A 20,364-nucleotide genomic window follows, 5' to 3' on the forward strand; every position below is an offset into this window, starting at 1 on the left:
TAAAAGGATTGATGCGTTTCACTTTATTTTTCATGAATTGTGCATTTTAAAAAAATTTTAAATACAATTTGAGCTGAGTATGTTAAAACTGGTTTATTTGACAAACCATTAAATAAATTGTTTCCGGATTATTATTATATTTAATTGTAGGCGTTGGGAAACAGCGCCCCCGTGTGACAGCACAGCGCAGCTCTGCTCACGTCGTTCAAATCGCAGGTAAGAAAGTCAGAAGTGTTTTTGGTGTTCAATTATATTATAATTTTTTCTCTTACTACCGCTGCTTATAGGAGAATTGTGATTTGGTCAGAATGATCCAAAATAGCCTGTGTAAAAAATAATTACACCCGTCGCAGAATGTGAAATTTCCGTGGTAGCAAGCTATGCTAAAGGTTGCTAATCAAAGCGAAAGGAAACTATTTCACCTTAGTTAGCTCAGCTAACTTCTTAAATTATTTCTCATGCTAAATATGAATAAGTATTTATTAATAAGTATTATGTAAGTATTTCTGTATATATTTACAAATAAAACCCTTTCATTATACCAAAATACCTTTTATTATTACCATGACTGTCTAACTAGCTAGCTAGCTGTCTGGTTAGCTAACTTCATGATAATCATAATGCCTTGTTGCTAGCTTAGCGAAATCAGTCGAGTTCCAGGACAAACTGAGATGTTCGAACTAAATACTCGACAGATGTGATTATCAGGGATCATATGTAGAAAACATCAGCGACATTTCTCATTAAAGCCAAAGGAAGAGAAACGAGGAGCTCATTAAATCAGGAAGCGCTGAATATGAGATTTCAGCAGCACCAAGAATGAGGATTAAATTGTTGTAACGCGTCCTAATGTTAGTTTCAGACTTTGTGTCTTATTAAAGTGACTGTTTAACATCTTACAGTTTAAAAGTTGTTTTTAATGTTAAATCAGTGAGTAAGAGCCTAACACAATAACTTGATAACAGAAAATCAAGGTACAAAGGGTTACTTGGAAATCAGATGAAATCTTTTCTTTAGTTCAGTTCCTTCAGTTATTTATAGGAGCTCAGAGTCATCTGTTTAAAAAGATATATTTTTGTAAATAAAATGTTAGTTTTCAAATGAAAGGAAGGAATATGTCGGTACGATTCTATTTTTGTCTACAACACCGATTTCAAACATTTAATTATACATACTCAGATCAAAAGCTTTTTAAGATCATGAGAAACATTTCAGTTGAGTGTCCCCAAACTTTTGACAGTTTTTGTGTGTTTTTAATATATATATATATATATATATATATATATATATATATATATATATATATATATATATATATATATATATATATATATATAAACTTTGGTATTGGTCATTTAAGGCAGGGCAGTACATGTGGATAGGGTGTTTATAAATCAGATATACAAATCTAGATATATACACATCAATATCAAAATAAAACGCGATATGACATAACAATATCATAATAACACAAACTGACAGCAGGAAACGCTTTTTGGGGATGTGTGCTGACATTTTTGTGCAGAGTGGGCGGAGATTATGATATAGGATTGACATACAAGTGAAAAAAAATCGTAATAGTTTTTGAATATTTTTATTACAGTTTTGGAGAAGGTATTTTATACAAGCAGTTCATCAAACAAAAATTCAACACAAAATTGTCATTATAAATATAAATAATCGAATAGTTTCTGTTCTCTTTGTTGAAGCCGCTTGTTTCTGAGAAACTACAAAGCGCACACTTTTCTGTCCTGAAGACTTTCCTGTGGTGGAAAATCTCCTCACTCCTTCCATAAAAGTAAAAATTTTTTCATCAGGATATCGATGATGGTTTTTCTTTGTTAAATAATGTCAGTTTATTATTAGTCATGGATTATGTGGCACGTACAAGTCCCATGAACCTGTGATTTGAATTGCAGTTGGAACTTTGGTCAGAGCTGCTGTTGTGGAAGGGATAATCCATGGCTCGGTGTGCGTTACACGAGTTTAATGCACGACGAGGAGGCAAAGAACTACCGACGCGCACTAAGGAGAGGGGGGTTGCCTCGGCGGAGTGTGTTAAAATCATGGATTATCCTGCTTATACCGTGGTCACTTGCCAGCGTTGACGATTAAAGCCGTCATTGATGTTTTTCAGCGTAGAATTCGACTGAAAAGTAAAAAAAAAATCAGTTAATTTTCATTAGTTATTTTCTATACCGGGTCGTTAGATCTGGAATTCCACCTGCTCTAAATCATACACAGTGATAAAGTAGTGCGATAAGATTACATTTATTTGAATGAATTATAGTAAATAGCTGTAGGTGAGAGAGAGAGAGAGAGAGAGTGCGCGTGTGAATTACGGTGTCTGTCTACTAATAATGAAGCCGTGAGTTGAACTCTGTTACTATGGTTACAGTCGTTTGTAGGCAGCGCATTAATTTAGAACGGTGAGTAAACTGACCGGAAGCACCTGTGGTATATGCGATTTTAACGTGCGGTGCAGTAACACCTTCTGTCCAATCAGAATCGAGACTTCAACAGCGCTGTGCTGCAAGAGCTTATACCTCGCAAAATGATTACAAACCTGTACATGTAGCGATGATGTTTTCAGCCAGCGACATACCAAATCAACCCACCTAGAGCGCAAAGAAACGATAACGCATTAAACCATGCCGGGTCTCAAGGAGTGCGTTTCTGCCAACGGTCGCCATGATGACAACAAACATATAGGTAGTTGCTAGATTGTTCAAAAGTTGACATCTTTTAAAGAATTGAAAGACGAGTAAAGGTGAAATCCCTTCGTGCGTGCAGGTCCCTGTTCTTCCCTGTGTGACGTTTCTGTCTGACATTTGGTATTTACCCAGGCGGACTTCATGTCCTGTTCACCGCAGCAGCTGGTGAGCTGCAGAGATCCTATTCGGACAGAAATGAAAACCAGAAGAGCTGACGTGAAGGAAACACCTGTCATGTTATCTCTAATGATAGCTTTAGCATGTACAGAGACACACACACACACACACGCACGCAGAGTCTGGATTGCTTGCATGCCTCATCGCTTTCTTCAGCTCAGCAATGAGCTTGTGTGAGTTTGCGGTTGTGTTATATATATATATATATATATATAGTGTATATGTGTATATGTATGTGTGTGAGTTGAAGAATATATCCTCACTGAGAGATTTAGGACACGTTTAGTTGAGTCTGCCTCGAGAAAGCCGATCAAACTCCATTACGAAATATCGTTCAGATGCTTTTATAGGTACATGTTTGCTTGTTTTTTTGTTGTTTTTTTTTTACTCGTGAACGTTTGGAAAGCACATTTTAGACAGACAGGCGTTGAGGATTTGCATTACACCTATTTGCACAGGAAAACTTCCCTGTTCTCAGTCTTCCCGATTTCCATTGCAAACTGCAGCACGCCTCGTTTCGCTGGACGCTTTCAACTCCACGGAGGGAATTTAACCCCGTCACTCTGTGCTGTTTGTTGTTGTTGTTTTTTTTCGCAGTAGACCGACGGCAGCCTGCTTCGTCCACGATGGGGCTGAAAGATCGTCCTCAGTGCTACTTTGATGTAGAAATCAACAGAGAGCCAGGTAAGACGTTACTCTGGTTTATTAATGTTGACGGGAGATTTTAAAAGCTGCAGAACGGTTTTAAGGTAATATTTAATGTACATGACAGGCTTTATTTCTTGATCTGGATACAAACCCATTTATTCGTCAACGGTTCAAGGGAGCGTTTAAAAATCTGTAATATTGAATTTAAATTTAAATATTGAATTTAAATTAACGTCACATCCTCGCGCACAGCTTTCAGACGGTCTGTGATTAGTAAATAATAAATAAAGATTTTGTGGTATCTCAGAACAGCATATTGTGACATCATTTATCATCATATTGATATTACAGCGTAATATTGCCTAGCTGTACGCATGAATTGCTGTACCCTTGTATGCATGAATAAGTTGTCTGGTGTGTGTGTGTGTGTGTGTGTGTGAGAGAGAGAGAGAGAGAGAGAGAGAGAGAGAGAGAGAGAGAGAAACACTATGTCCACATAAGTATTCTCTTTACCTAAAGACAATTGTGGTCGTTGTCAGTTCTTACACACACCCAGTGGGAAAAGGGATTTCGTGTTAGTTGATACACTTAGTTAAAATGGTAAGTAAGCACCTTTTCCTGGCTTTTTTGGTTTGTTTAATCGAAAGATTAGCTCCGTAAGACACTTTTTTTTTTTTTGGTCTTCAGTTATGTTGCAGGTTTTTATTACAGAACCATTAATCTACCTTTGAGCTCACCTGTGCTGAACCGTCAGACCACAGATGAGCTGAATTAACGTCTGCTTTCCACCACAGCCCGCTGATAATTATGTGCTTCGTGTCATGAAGTCGGTGTGCATTTTAGCCCCCGTTGCTCTGATCTAATAGTCTAATAGGCAGTTTTGGAACAGTTATGTCCACTCGAATAATTGGTTTAATTAGCGGATTTGCCGCTTGTGTGATTCATCTGATTGCAGGGATTTTCACGGGGCAGCCGTTAGTGGTTGTTTTAATCATTTTGTCACTTCCGGGAATTGTAGTATTATAAGTATATGTTCTTTAAAGTGTTATTTGTAAGGAGTAAGACACTTAATCACTTAAAAAGTTGCTCAACATGGAGCAAAACAACATTGTTTTATTCCCTTTGTAGTGAATGGGTATAAGTTAAATATAGTCCCCTCTGAAAGTATTGGAAGAACAAGGCCAATTCTTTTCTTTTTGCGATTCACTGAAGACATTCATTGTGGGTTTGAGATCAAACGATCAATATGAGACGATCGATCAGAATGTCAGGTTTTGTTTCCTGATATCAGATATGAAGAAGATTAACCTGTACCAGAGTGATGGAAAGGCCAAAGTGTGGAGAAAGAAAGGATTTGAGCATGATCCAAAACATACAAGCTCATCAGTCAAGCATGGTGGGGTAGTGTCATGGCTTGGGCTTGTAGGGCTGCTTCTGGAACGGGATCACTAATCTTTATTGATTACGGAGAAATGCATCCAAATTAATCAGGAGGAACTTCATCATGCAGCAAGACAGCGATCCAAAACACACTGCCATCTCAACAAAGGACTTCATCAGGAAGCAGTGGAAGGTTTTAGACTGGCCAAGTCAATCACCAGACCTTAACCCAATTGAGCAGCATTTCACCTCCTGAAGAGGAGACTGAAGGGAGAACTACCCTCTGAAACAAACAACAGAAAGAAGCTGCAGTACAAGCCTAGAAAAGCAACACAGTGTGTCAGGCTTCATGCAGTTTATTGCAAGGAAGGAATACGCAACCAAATATTAAGTGTTATTTGCATTAATTTACTTTAAGACCATCTGTTCATATACTTTTGCTCGCTCAAAAACCGGATCATCTGCCGCCAAAGCTGCTTAACACGTTTAACAGTTGTTTAACACATTTAGATGCAAATATAAGGAAAATAAAGCTGAAATTCAGATCTATCGTCTCATGTTCATCTTTTCATCTCAAATCCAAACGTGTTCTTCAGCATATAGCAAAAACAAAAGAATTTGGCCTTGCCGTTCCAATACTTTCAGAGGACCGTATGTAAAATTGCAAGTACAGTTTTAATGGTGTTTGGTACTTTTTTTGGGGGGGGGGGTACATTTTACATAATAAGTGCTAATCAACAGTCTATAAATAAGAATGAGTTTGGAGCAGATCAGCTGTAGTGGCGTTTACACCCTGGATCTTTTGTACGGATAAGTTAGGTTGTAAGTAATGAAGGATTTTTATGTGTTCAAACTGTGTGAAGATCTGTGATGCATCTTCCTTTAACGGTCTCTCTTGTTACAGTTGGACGCATTGTCTTTCGACTGTTCTCCGATATTTGTCCCAAGACAAGCAAAAATTTCCTCTGTCTATGTACTGGTAAGTAAGCAATAGCTAGGCTGTCAGACATCAAGTGCTTTTATGTCTACATTTATAATAGTTGCTTTAAAAAACCCCATTCTTTTAAAATGACTTCTGTGAACAAGTCATTTGTTGATTCAGGCTTACACAGCAGGATACACAAACCGCAGGATTTTCCCTACGCTTCAACGTTCCAACAAAACCGATTTGTGAAGACTTTTGTTTGTTTCTAGAGCAATGTTCTGATGTTACTGTTTAATTATTGTCTACATGTCAGGTCACAAACAGGAGTATGACCAGGTTAGTGTTTAGACAGAGTTAGTATGTGGGTGGGAATTCAGAATACAGCTGCAGGTTCAATACATACACAGATCATTTGTTTTCCTGGTAGAAGGGCAGGAATGTGACAGACTCGTGACCTAAAAATAGCGTCCGTATCTCTGCTGAGCTGATCCGAGACGTCCTGTTATGGATCTTGTGTGTTCAGGGTGCTTTAATAGATTTTACAGATGCAGTAATGCTCCTGGGTTGTAGTCTAGTATATGCTGTGGATAAATAGTTCAAAGAAGGCAAACATGTGATCCTGGGTTTTTATTAAAAAATGTTTAGAGCTTATGTCTTCGGGTTTTTAATCTGAGCGCACTGGCGCTTTTTAAGAATGTCATTGTTTTGACTTCACAGGTGAAAAGGGCACTGGTAAAACCACAGGGAAAAAATTGTGCTATAAAGGTTCTGTCTTTCATCGAGTAGTTAAGAACTTCATGATTCAAGGGGGAGATTTCACTGAAGGTATGTTCTGTTATTCATATTTAAATGTGCTGCATATATATTCGCCCCCTTGAGCTTTACAACCATCAGTGCTCATTCTTACAGTGAAGCATGTGGTGGTAGCAATATCTTAATAGTTGCCCTTGGCCTCTTAGTTGCTTCTCTGACTAATCCCCTCTTTACACACACTTTCTTTTGTGGACAGCCTCCTCTAGACTCACAATTGTGTTATATTACTTTTCTTTTCATTTCTTTTTTTAAATAACGGATTCGGTTTGTGATTGTTTTTCCAGAAATTTCTCTTGGACTTGATATTTATTTTTAAATAATTTTGAAACCTCTATTGATTTCCCCCAATTTCTATTATTTTGTGCTATTTTGTGTAGATTCAAGACACGCAATCCCTGTGAAGGGGTGAATACTTATGCAACGCTTTTTATCTGTATTTTGTTCAGTCATAGTCGGAGTGGATATTTATTTAACCACACTCATGTTTGATTCTGCGTTTTCAAATAAACCCTTTTGTTTGCACAGGCAATGGAAGAGGAGGAGAGTCCATATACGGCGGATACTTTGAAGGTAAACAGCTCTAAAGCCTTATATACACTCTGTATTACTAATCATTTGACTTGTCATGAGTTTTTGTGTCTACTTCTTTATTGAAGTACTACAATACCAAGAGGTTGCATGGGCAGTTCACGCATGGAAAATTAGGCATTATTTATTATTTCTACTCTTATATAATTTTGTTGTCCATTTACAGAATTTTTTACCTTGTTTTTCTGTAATTGTTTGGGGTTTTTTTTTTTCTGACTCAGCATGGAGGTTAGGGATATTTCTTTATTGAACAATCCAGAATCTACTTGCCTAAATATTTCAACGTATTCTTTTATTTATAGAGATTGTGGTCTTTTGCAAAATGAAAAGGTAAGAGATGTGCACAGTGCAGTAACACAAATCTAAACACTGTCCCTTCCTTGTCTGTATAATATGACCGAGTGTTTTAGTGTCTGCAATGTGCTCATGAACATCTGGGTCTTGAATTTGATTGGATTTCACTTGTTCGTTTTGCCTTCTCATTTCTGAACATAAGTACACCTCTATTACGAACAAACCTCAGTTTACAGTACATTCTCCTACTTATTCCACCCTTCAAACAACATTGAAACATATCATGCAACTTGTTTTCATATTGTCTATATTGTTTGGGTAAAAAGAAAAAAAAAATCACTACACAAAATAAGCCACACCTCTCTGAATTGTTTCTTGTTGGGGAAATAATCTTGTTGGTTTATGGTTAAGGTACAAGGCATGTTTTTTCCATATATTTGACCTTCCCTTTAAAACAGCACTCCAGAGCTCAATTTTTGTCCTATTAGTGTTGCCATAGTTCATCTCTGTATTGTTTCCAGAGCTAAAACTTTTGCTACAGTCCTGAATTTAGTCCTTCATCATAAGATCATCTTTACAGTAAAACAATTATGTGCAGTGTTTCAAGCTGAAACATTATCTTTCACCTTAGAAGTAGATTTTTTATTATTTTTATTTTTTTTAGCATTTGTTTGGCTGATATTGCAGTGTTGTACCATGTACCGTCTCATCAGCAGGTCAAAACTTCTGGTAGAGCTTGCCTACCATTTGAAAATTTAAAAAAAAAAAACAGTTAATGACCATATTTCAATTATGCTCGTATAAAATTCTGACACGTACATCACTTTAATGCACACTATACTGCCACAAGTTTGTGGACACCTGACCATCACAATCATATGTGCTTTTTGGATTTAGTTATGAGGTATAATAATCTCCATTGTTCTGGGAAGGCTTTCCATTAGATTGGACATGAGCATTAGTGAGGTTAAGTACTGATTGTCAGGTGAGGAGGCCTGGGGTGTAGTCAGCATTCCAGTTCATCCCAAAGGTGTTTAGTGGGGTTGAGGTCAGGACACTGTGCCCTCCATATCTTCATGGAGCTCACTTTGTGCAAAGGTACATTGTCGTGCTGGAACAGGTTCGGGCCTTTGAAGGGAAATCGTAAAGCTGCAACATATAAAGGCATTCTATACAGTTGTGCGGTTCCAGCTTTGTGGCAACAGTTTGGAGAAGAACCACATATGGGTGTGATGATCAGGTGTCCATATACTTTTGGCCATATCGTGTATAAGTCTCAGAAGCCGTATACAGACCTAACAACCTTTATGGATTTTGCATAGGAACTCTGCATTTTAACATCGGAGTACGCCATCATGCCCGTGTCTGCCATTTTTTCCCCAATAAAATGGCAAATTTGGCCAATTTGCATGTGACTCTAGAATGATACACAGGTGTTTTGGAGTCTCTGATATTAACTGACTCCCTGGAAGCCCCGCCCCCTTTCCAGGATTGATTAGGAATCTCTTGTTTCCTGTTGATTTTCCTACTCGAAACATGCATTGATGTAGCTTGACTTTGTCAAGCAAAATGAAGAATGTTTTGTTTTTTAATCCCCTCCCAAACCATCACGGATGAGTTCTGTATAACCCCTTAAATACATGCACTACGGTTTCTGCCTCATGCAAGTGATTTGCAGAAGGACTACATCAAACCACCCTGGCTCTAGCATTGTTATTCTTCTGGGTTGGCACGCTGCTTTAAAAATAAATAAATAACTAAATAAAAATTTAAAAAAAGGAAAGAAAAAGTTGACTTCATTTAAAATTTCAAGGCAATTTGCTGCACAGGTTTTTTTTTTGTTTGTTTGTTTGTTTTTGTTTTTGTTTTTTTTTTATAAAGTTTATTCAGCTCAAGGTTAAAAATTGAGTTAAGTGAACTACTTTGGTTAAAAGTTGAGTAAAGCCAAAAAAGCTGTGCAGAAAGTTGCCTTGAAATTTTACGTAAAGTCAACTTTCCCCTTTTTTTTCTTCTTTTTTTACAGTGCAGGTCTGCATATAGCGTCATATAAGTCTGGTAAACTATACGTCAGCCCAAGGACACGCTCACATTCATGCAGATAAAAATGCTCTAAACTGATCCTTAGCCAGTGATTGAAATGGGGACTGCAGTGGGAAAACTTTTTTTCTTTCTTTTTTTTTTTTTTTTTTTAAATCCCTTTCGTCACCATGCCTCTCATGAAACAGATGGCCAGCACTCAGTCTGTTCTGTTTCCATGTCTCTTTCCAACAGATGAGAACTTTATTCTCAAACACGACAGAGCCTTCCTCTTGTCGATGGCCAACCGAGGCAAGGACACTAACGGCTCCCAGTTTTTCATGTGAGTACGACTTATTCTGTTGGGGGGAGAGTGTGTGTGTGTGAGGTTCAAACATCATTCATATGAATGTGCATCACCAGGTTGTCTGCTTGCCATTTAACATCACTGGAAAACATTAAATGGCACTTTTTTGTATGTATGAATTATTTAATACCCTCTGATTATGGAAAACTCCACATTTACTCTCGTTTACTGTCTTAAAGTATTTACATGTAATTAAATTACCATACCATTATCGCACACATGGTTTCATCCAACTAGGTTTCGTATTTCCACTTCTTTTTTTTTTTTTTCCTTTTTTTTCTTCTTTTTTTTTCTTTTTTTAAATTTTTTTATAAATTAACATAACATGACAGCTTTAAGAAGCTATTTGGAGTTTTCAGTTGGTTAGTTTCTCATTCCTGCATTCCTCAAGCATCACTGTAGCCAAATATCCCGTCCTTCTGCCCTGCTTTTCTCCCCATCATTTATATTGGAGACACTGCATACGGTATTTATGTGTGATGCAGGTGCCTCAACACGCTCATCTCTTCTTTCCCTTCTCAGTGTACATGTAGAAATATATTACAAAAGAAAACTTGGACTCCTTTTTTGCCTACAAATGTATTACAATTTTTCTCTTGCCGTTTTTGTGTAAAATTTGCAGAAACTCTAGCATCCTGCTCTACCAAGGTAATGTGTCTCTCCAAGGCTGTGCTTCTCTCTCCTGACTATTTCTGATTGTTGTAGCTAGACTTTGCGACCTATTCATTTCTTTTAAACTGAGCTGTATTTAAGTTTGTGAACTGTACTGTATATTTGTGAGAGCTGGTCTTTTTAACCTTTTTTTTTCATTATTATTTTTTTTAAGTAGCTCAGTATTTAAGAGACCTCTGATAGCAGTGATGGTATTAATCTAAGATTGAGATCACTGGCACTGATTATTATTGATATGAATATAACTTATCATATAGTATGTTGAAGGAGGCTTGGATAGACGTTTTTGTTTGCATACTGCTTCAACCAGTGTGCATTTACTTACAAATTACAACAGTTTTATACTCTGTGCTGATTGTGGATGTTTTTGAATAAAGATATTATAATGTCTGTTGTATGTGTGTGTGGATCCAGCTTTCCACTTGATTGACTGAACTTATGATTTTGCACGTTTAAATCGCCCTCCATTTTCTCTCTCTTTCTTTACATGTGTCTGCTGATCTGCTGTGGCTATTGTACTGTAATTGTACCTAAAACAGAACTACGAAGACAGCACCACATCTGGATGGGTACGTTTACATTCACTAATAGAATAGGCTTTGCATGACATGCCCTGTGATAACGTGTGGATCAGGATGTAGTCTGATATCTCACGGTAACTTTGATTCACTTGTTTGAACACAGAGTTCACGTGGTCTTCGGGTTGGTCATCTCCGGGTTTGAAGTGATAAAGAAAATCGAGGGGCTGAAGACCGACACTGCCAGCAGACCCTACGCTGACGTCAGAGTGATTGACTGTGGACAGCTGATCACAAAATCTGCTAAAGATGGTAAACTTGTCCCTCAAACACAACGTGCTAGTCCTTTGGGTTTTTTTTTTTTGGGGGGGGGGGGGGGTGGGGGTTTCAGAGGGAAGAGGATTATGATTATTAGACAATTAATTAAGCCAGTATTTTAAATATTTGCTTGTGTCTGGGTTTCTTGCTGTTCTGTAGTACTTGAAGGTAGGAAGAGAAAAGCTTTCCATTCTGAAGAAGACTCCCAGAGTTCTTCAGAGTCACGGTACTCCTCCTTGGAGTCTGGAGAAGAATCGGAAGAACGGTATTCGCGCCGAAACAAGAAGACCTCCGCCAAGAGCAAGCATTCAAAGAGGAGAAGGAAAGAAGTCGAGAGGAAAGGGAGACGGCACGAGAAATCGGTTGGTGAATGGAGGTGAGTGTTCAGCTCTAGTGCTTTGTGTTAAGTAGAGGTAGACTGATTAATCGTCACAGATAACTGTCGTTATACGTACGAGAGCGGCCTCTAGAGGCAAAATAAAATCTATCACTGACACATTTTGTTGCTTTATTTGTTTAATTTTGTTGCTTTTGCTTTATTAAGTGATTTTTTTGGTTGTTGTTTGTTTGTTTGTTTGTTTGTTTGTTTGTTTATTTATTTATTTATTTATGTCCTTTTTTTTACTTGTTATTCAAGTGTTACTTCTTGATTCAGTTCGGATGTATATCTTTCATTTACTTTACTATTTATTAAGTGTGTGTGTGTATGTATGTATGTGTGTGTATGTATATGTGTGTGTATATATATATATATATATATATATATATATATATATATATATATATATATATATATATATATATAAAAATGTGTGTATTAAAGTGCGCCTATTATGGTTTTTTAAATATTACCTTTCATGTAGTGTGTTGGAGCTGTTTTGAATGTAAAAACGTCTGCAAAGTTTCAAAAATCAAAGAGCACAACAAACAGAGTTACTGACTCCCTAAAGAAGGAACCGATTCTGAACAGCTGAAACGAGTCGTTTACTTCCTGTACTAACCTACATAGGTTTGTAACAAAAAACCCCACCTCTGGCCTTCATCGGCTGCTCGCAAACAGACGGAGCTGAAACTGGATATGGTAGTGGGTGTTTCCTTTTCGACACACGCTGACAGGGGTAGACCAATCACAGAGCCCTTGAGAGAGGTCACAACAGACTGGGACATCTGACCAATCAGAGCAGAGTATGCTCTCTGAAAGGAGGAGTTTAGAACAAATCCTTTGGAACAGATCATTTTAATAAGTCGTTTGTGACACTTGGGGGGGGGGGGGGATTTAATGCTGAAATTTAAATTATGTGCACATTAAAGTGTTTTTTGACCTAGGATGCATGTAAGTCTATTGTATGAAATCTGTTGTATTAATATAAACATACATACACATTATGGCGTTTTTTTCCGTTTCATTTATGTTCAGTATGTAGTGTTTTTGTATCTGTGCTCAGTGGTGACTAATGCCTGCCTCTTCTGCAGCCCTTCTGGACGAGAGATGATGGAGGAAGAGGATGGACAGAAAGAACATAATGTAAAGAGAGAGAAGCCTATGGTGCGCCCAGAGGAGATCCCTCCTGTGCCAGAGAACCGCTTCCTGCTCCGCCGAGACATGCCGGCACAGGAAGAGATAACAAATGTGTACGTCTGTTCAGTATAATTTCAAACTCGCAGGAAGGCGATAAGTGAGCTGTGTACGTTGTTACATGATGAACAGGGCTGTTATGTACCAAAACGGAGGAGGAAAAGGGATACCCTTATATATGTTTATATGTTCTTATTTAACATAAATGCTGACTGACTGTTATTTGAAAGTTTTGCTTTAATTTGTGCCACCTCGCACACTTCAAGCACAGTGTTCTGTTCTGGTTGTAGTTTGGCGTTTTTCTGGCAGCGCATATTGTTTGTAAAATCTCAAAAGAATACTAGAATGAACTTTTTTCCCCCCCTGAGCCACTGTATACATAGCTCATAAGAGAAGGAAATGTATTTAATTAGTGACACCTTAACATTCAGATTCTTAGATTCAAACTTTCTGTTTCTGTTGCTTTCACACCCTTTATACTGTTTTTCCCCTTGTCTCTTTTTAGCACTGTACAGGACACAACTAAAGTGCCAAATGACACCAAGCCAGCGGTCACAAAATCTGGTCGGAAACTCAAAGGCCGTGGCACGATGGTATGAACTCTCGCATGGAGCGTTTCTGTGTGGAACATAGTTATACTGCAGTGAAAGAAACTAGGACTTATTGCGTTTCTACCCATATTTAGATACGTTCTTTCTCTTCTCTGTGCACATTTTCTGGAAACTATTAGATTTCATGTTCTACAAAAGCAAAAAACACATTTCCATTGACCCTAGTTACAGTAATTGAAGCCATTCCAGCTGTAGTGAGAGAATAAAGAACACAACTAGTATGATTCCTTACTGCAGAGATACCATACTCCTACTCGGTCGATATCCCGGTCTGAATCTGAGGAGGAAAGAGGGAGCAGCGAGACTCCGCCACACTGGAAAGAGGAAATGCTGAGAACTAAGACTTACCAGCCTCCCAGCGTAGAGAAATGGAGCAAAGGAGAAAGGTAAGGCCTTATCGTATAGAGAACTACTGCAAGATCAAGGAGAAAAAATGATTGCATATTTTCTTACTTAGCATCTAAAAGAGTTTATGGTAGCTATCGTTAGTTCTAACTGATTTTATTCAGATGTTAAGTAGTTACTTTTTCCAGTACGAGTTCATATGCAGGGATGGACAAGTCATAAATCCATTAGCAAGCCCACCAGGCAAAAGTGAGCTCCTTTGCCCAGATACCATATTGACTAGGCAATATGTGGTAGCTAATGTAATGTAGTAATAGCTGCATTAAACAAACAAGTATATGTTTGTATAAGTTATTGGCCATTGGTTTTTCACTAAGAAATGTGGTACATCGCACAGAACAGATATTATTCAAGTCTGGCCAGCATCTTTATTTCCTATCAGTATAGTCAACTTCAAGTTAATTGTGTATTTAAGTTGGACTTGTTCTGGGAACTGGGGCTTGTGATTTGCCCACCCCTGATATGACACACTTGAACTGTATAATGGAAGAATAGACACTGATGTAGAGACCACATTGAATGGTTTAACAGATGGGATGACAGAAGTGGCACCCCCTGGTCAAGGTCAAGGTCCCGAGAATACTCCTCAGAACAGGCCTCTGATAACTCTAGTCAGCATCACCATCACAGGAAAGAAAAGAAAAAAGCCAAATGTAAGAAGAAAGCAAAGAAGCGGAAACATTCAAAAAAGCATAAGAAGAACAAATTCAGACAGGCCTCTCTTTCAGAGGGAGAGATGTCGGTGTCATCCGACAAAAGGTCAAAAGTCTCCAACCATCCTGAGAGGAGGTCTTATTCACACTCTCGCTCCCCTTCTATGTCACGCCGCTCTCGTGGGTCATATAGATCAAGGTCAAACAGGAGAAGATCGTCATCCCGTTCATCTAGAGACTCAAGATCTTACTCTAGGTCAAGAGACAGATCCTATACCAGAAGTCGCTCTAGATCTGGGAGTAGGTTTAGATCCTACTCAAGATCACGGTCGGGAAGTCAGTCAGGACGGTCTATTACGCGATCTAGGTCTGATTCCTGCTCCAGATCTAGATACAGGACAAGATCCAGAACCAGATCTAGGTCCAGGTACAAGTCTCAGTCTCCATATTACAGAAAAAGAAATGCATCAAAGCTTTCGGACAGCAGTACACAGAAGGTTAAGAATCCTGTACCCACCACTGCTCAAGCTGTAGAACCCAAAGCTCCTCCATCTGAATCTGCTGAGAATGTCCCAGTGCTGCCTTTAAGTGACAGCCCACCACCTTCTCGATGGAAACCAGGACAAAAGCCTTGGAAACCATCTTATGTTCGCATCCAAGAGATAAAGACAAAAAAAGACTCGCCCTCTCAGGCTCTCATGAGCCGACCCCCAGGTACGCCACTGGAGACTCTGTCAAAAGTTCAGAGTCAATTTGAGAAATCCACGTCTCATAAGGATCTCAGTAGTAGCAGCCAGTACAATGAAAAAACCAAGCAACCTGAAGGTCTCCTCCGAAAAGGTTCCTCCAGGAGTCGATCCTCCAATCATTCAAGAAGCAGAAGTCACTCTAGTTATCAGTCCCTGTCACCTGGTCAGTACAGCAGGTCTTCTTCATCATCCTCTTCTAGCAGGTCAGACTCTTATTATTCATATAGAAGAACGTCATCAGAAAGAATAGAGAAACACCATGGTTCTCACAGGAGGGAACATAAGAAGACCAAGAATGTGATGCATAGCCCTGTCAAAGAAGATGCATCTCCCCCCCATTCAGATGATGGAACTGATAGCACACAGGGTCCTATTCAGAGACACGTTATTTCAGGGGCACAGGAAGATGCACTTGATCCTGTGCCAGATTTTCATGTTAAGGCAGAAAAGAAACTTAAACCAAAAAATGCTTCTGTAGTGGCTGCCACCAACTGTAAATCTGGATCTGGATGGGACAGTGACAACGAACATTTGAGCAAGCTGGCTTCTGCTGATGAGAGTATACCACCTCGAATTTCTGTTAAGGAGGAGAGCGGACTTTCTGAAAAGAACAAGATGAAGATTTGGGCTCATTGCTGGGACTCTGAAAGTGAGTCTGAAATGCCAGACTCAAACAATGTGGGTAGTCAAAATAAACCTTCATCGGAAAAGGAAGAGGGGGAAGCCAGTTCAGAATCTGAAAGTGAAGAACCTTCTGGGCTCTCCAACAAACCAGACCAGCTCTCCAAGGTTTTAGAGGAATTCAAAAACAATGAGGAACGTTCTGGGGATCATACGAAAACCGAAAAGCACAAAAGCAAGAAGGCTAAGCGTAAACACAAGCACAAGAGGAGAAACTCTGACAGGTCTGGCTCACAAAGAGTGAAAACAAAAACAAAAACATCGAAGAAGAAACACCAGAAACCGAAGGAAACATTTCACTGGCAGCCTCCACTCGAGTTTGGTGATGAAGGCGAGGAGGATGATTCACTTGCTCAGGGGAAAAATATTGACCCTGCACGGCAAGATTCTAACGATGAAGGACTTACAAAACTGGTAAAGAGGAGACAACTAAAATCTCAGTATGTTGAAAGCAAGATAAGTCATGATTCATCAAAAGAAAGCTGTTCGACCGCAGAGATCTCTAAAAGTGCCGATGAGTCTGCGAACTTGACAAAAAGCCAACAATTAAAGCCAAATATTGAGGCAGCAAAAACTCCAGCACAAGACAAACCTCCACAGATTGCTTCAAGTCAGTCAAGTGTTAATGCGATACATGCCCAAGACCAAACGAAAGATCAAGACGATATGGAAATATGTACCCCAGAGCACAATGCAGACCCCAATACAGAACCACTTGACCCTTGTGTTTTTGACCTGCCAGCAATAAAAGATGTTGTTAATAATGGTAATCAACTTCTGCTACCTCAGACAGATCAAAAGACCTCAGGTTCAAGTCCTTCTGTTTTAACTCCTGCCAACCAAACTGGAGAAACCACACCTGGCAGCGTTGGGCTACCAGTCGATCCTAAATGGAAACCTTTAAAAGGTATGACTGTCGTACCAGCGGTCAGTGCAGTACCTCTAGCCATGAAAATGAACAGGCCACAAGAGCAAGGGGATGGCAAGACTCAGGGTCTCAAGATTGAGATCAAAAGCAAAAACAGGGTCCGACCAGGATCCCTGTTTGATGAGGTGCGGAAGACAGCTCGGCTAAACCAGCGTCCCAGAAATCAGGACAGTTCCAGTGAAGAGGGGTCACCCGCTGCCACAGGAGAGCCGGCTGGATCTCCGAAGCACTCGCGGAGCAAGTCGCGTTCGGGGTCAAGTTTAAGGTCCCGACATAGAGACCGGTCTCGGTCATACACCCACTCCAGGAGCAGGTCCAGGAGCTCCAGCTATTCTTCCAGGTACATACATTATGTCTGCCATATTAAACATAAACATTCACTACCATGAGTCATTCGTGGAAAATAAGTTGTTGGGTTTTTTTTTTTATTTTTTTTTTTTTATCTCTGGCCACAGGAGCTACAGTAGAAGTAGAAGCAGATGGAGATCCAGTAGAGAACGTTCCAGATCTCGAAGTAGTAGCTACCATAGCTATCGCAGGTGAGTGTGAAATGATGTTACTTAGGAAGTTTAACCTCAAATGCTTATTTGTATTTCCAATCCCTGACGTTTATTATGTAGTAACAGCATAGTTAATGCAAAATGGTTGTGCTGACATTGCATTATAATGTTTCTGAGTTTAGGAGGCCATTATTTCGCACAGTTGAAGGACGTTTCAGTGAAATGAAGCATTGTTCATTCACTGAATTAATTTTAGTCATGTGACATCACATCCAGGCAAAAATCCAGGCAAAAATACGAGCACGTTATTTGATCCTGGTGTACAGAGAGAGCAGGCAACGTAGAAATTCTGTTCATGGATCCTGTTGTTAGTCCCATTATATTGACTGGCAAGACCTGAAATATTGTACATGATGACTCATTATGCCTTGAAGAAATAAAGTATAATTTAGGAGGGGCTTTGATTCCTGCAATTCAGTGAAAAACTGTTGGGCCTCACCTGTTGTTATGGACACCAGGTCTGGTATTTTCTGTTGGTTTTTTGGCTTATCAAGTTTGTTACATTATTATTTTTTTTTTTCAGTCATACATACAGTCGAAGTCGTTCCAGAAGTTGGTCCAGAGGACGCCGTAGGTCGAGGTTCGTAAAATAGGTTACGTAATTTGTTCAGCAAGCAACATGTTATACATTTTTGTTTCAATTGTAATATTCACAGTTGTTAGTAGTAGTGCTTATGGGACTGCATTTCCAGAAAGTTGTAGGAAGGTCTTTATTGTAAGAAAAGCTACTTACGATTTGAAAAATAGAATTTCAGCATTATACATTGATGTGTATTGACTTTTTCGTAAAGATGGATTCACACGCCGAGAGATTAAGATCAGTTCTGTAACAAAGGCAACAATAATGGGACAAACACTACAATACAAGAGTGGGATTATCCAAAATTTCATTTTAGAAGTAGGACTATGGTAAATAAAGTAATTCAGGAGATAGTCATTCCTCTAATCAGAATTTAGTTTTTAGTGTAAATAATCTGAAAATCACTTCAATTTGTGGGGCCTTTTTAAAAAAAAAAAAAAAAAAAATTTTTTTCAGATCCTACACTTATGACAGCTACTCGAGCCGCAGCCGGAGTCATAGCAGAAGGCGGCGACACACACGGAGTGAAAGTTCTGATCACAGATCCAGGTGAGGGGGCTGAACGTAATTCATGCTTTGCTTCTTTTTTGTAAGATTTTACATTTCTACTATAAGCTGATTTTGTTTCTATATTTTTTTTCCCTCTCTTTCAGATCATATCGTTCCTATAGTCGCAGTTCATCAAGGCACGGAAGTCGTAGCAGTCGATACAGCTGAGACAACTTTTGGGAAATTTCCTGTAACTTTGTTGATGGTTTTTTTTCATTGATTATTGAAACTAGACCAGAGCCACACTGATCTTCCTTTATTTTCCATAAAGATTGTTTCTCTGAAGTCAGGAAATATGAGAGACTTTGACCTGTACCTGTACATTCTGTGGAACTGATCAGTTATATACTGTTTAACTGTTGTTGTTTGTTTTTTTTTAACAAACTTTTTATTTTTCAATAATAAGACATACATGAATGTACAAGAGCTGTTTTATGCCGCCCTGTTTTGATTTTGTATGTAATGTGTATTAAACTCTAACATGAGGATCATGCCCGTTCAGAATGGATGTTAACACATTCTCCATTGACGAGACCTCAGATCCAGTAAAAATAAGTTTAGTACAATGTGAAGAATGTGTTTTTGAATGTGTTTTTTTTTTTTTTTTTCTTTTCCAAAAATTTTACTGTAGGGGAAATCAGAATAGGTTCAGTCAGTCAGTGGGTTAAAAAAAACCACCCATCATTTATTATGTACGGAATAAAACATGGCGGTGTGTGTGTGTGTGTGTGTGCTGTTATAGGAAAATAATCAACTCTTACCAGTCCAATGTTGATTATTGTTCTATTTCATCATGTTCTGAAGTGTTTCAGTCTTCTACAATGGCAGTTTGCCAATTATTACAGTTTTTTTATTTATTAAACAATAAATCATACTTTATACTACTTTATAGTTACAGTTACTGTTGTGGAAAGCCAGTGAAACAAGTTAGTTCCTGTTTATCACTTATGTTATAGCAGCTATGAACAGTCATTCCCTCACCAGCCTATCTCAAAAAAATTACGCTCGTCACGTTAATGAGAACCCTCGAACCGCAAACTCCTCCGTCCTGAAGACTTTCTTGTGCCGGAAAACCTGAAGCTTTACAGTTTTACCTCGCACTGTTAGTCCTATACTGAAAACGTCACGATATCAGTGATTTCACACGTGTTTATATGTTTCTTTGGAGCGTTCACTGTTCCTGTGCATGCTATAACCATAGAAACCATGACATATTAAAACAAGTACATTAATATAAACCTCACAGATGAAACTACTGTCAGAGCTGCCCTTTTTATTGTTGCACAAAAAGAAAAGAAAAAAGTTTTGGGTTGTTGGGTTTTTTTTTTCTAAATCTGATGTCTCTTTATTTTTTTTATTTTTTTAACCTTTTACAGATTTATTGTCTGGTAAACAGAATGATGCGATTGCCCTCTGTAGGAAGCACACATACAATGCTCGATAAATTTTATTCCAAACTTACTGTTAAAAGACCGCTGCCTTTATGCTGTTTTGTAAATAGGACATAAATAATCTCAGTACAACACTGCCATGAAATGCGGCTGGTTTAGGAAGCATCTGCAGCAGTGGAAGCCAACAGTAGCAAAAATGTCCACAGGTTAAATAACAACATTTTTATTTATTCAGCACATAGCTCATCTTT

General features: G+C 38.6%; 1 protein-coding gene across 4 annotated transcripts; it reads left to right on the forward strand.

Annotated features, from left to right (window-relative positions):
- The first annotated feature begins 139 nt into the window (after positions 1-139).
- On the forward strand, positions 140-19,606 carry nktr (natural killer cell triggering receptor). Of its 4 annotated transcripts, none has more exons than XM_017453155.3 (17): positions 140-216; positions 3,489-3,575; positions 5,824-5,898; positions 6,562-6,669; positions 7,183-7,227; positions 9,811-9,898; positions 11,134-11,163; positions 11,279-11,424; positions 11,590-11,806; positions 12,904-13,062; positions 13,512-13,599; positions 13,855-14,003; positions 14,554-17,373; positions 17,489-17,572; positions 18,117-18,173; positions 18,630-18,722; positions 18,827-19,606. In XM_017453155.3, exons 2-17 carry the CDS (start codon positions 3,518-3,520, stop codon positions 18,888-18,890), a joined length of 4,281 nt encoding a protein of 1,426 aa, XP_017308644.1. In that variant the 5' UTR covers positions 140-216; positions 3,489-3,517; the 3' UTR covers positions 18,891-19,606. The 4 variants fall into 4 exon arrangements, with proteins under 4 accessions (XP_017308644.1, XP_017308642.1, XP_047006056.1 ...); XM_017453153.3 differs by lacking the exon at positions 140-216 and adding an exon at positions 2,916-3,064; XM_047150100.2 differs by lacking the exons at positions 140-216; positions 3,489-3,575; positions 5,824-5,898 and adding an exon at positions 7,548-7,575 and having other exon boundaries at positions 6,603-6,669.
- The last annotated feature ends 758 nt before the right edge of the window (positions 19,607-20,364 follow it).

This window comes from Ictalurus punctatus, chromosome 23 (assembly GCF_001660625.3).
Source record: "Ictalurus punctatus breed USDA103 chromosome 23, Coco_2.0, whole genome shotgun sequence".
Taxonomy (NCBI): domain Eukaryota; kingdom Metazoa; phylum Chordata; class Actinopteri; order Siluriformes; family Ictaluridae; genus Ictalurus; species Ictalurus punctatus.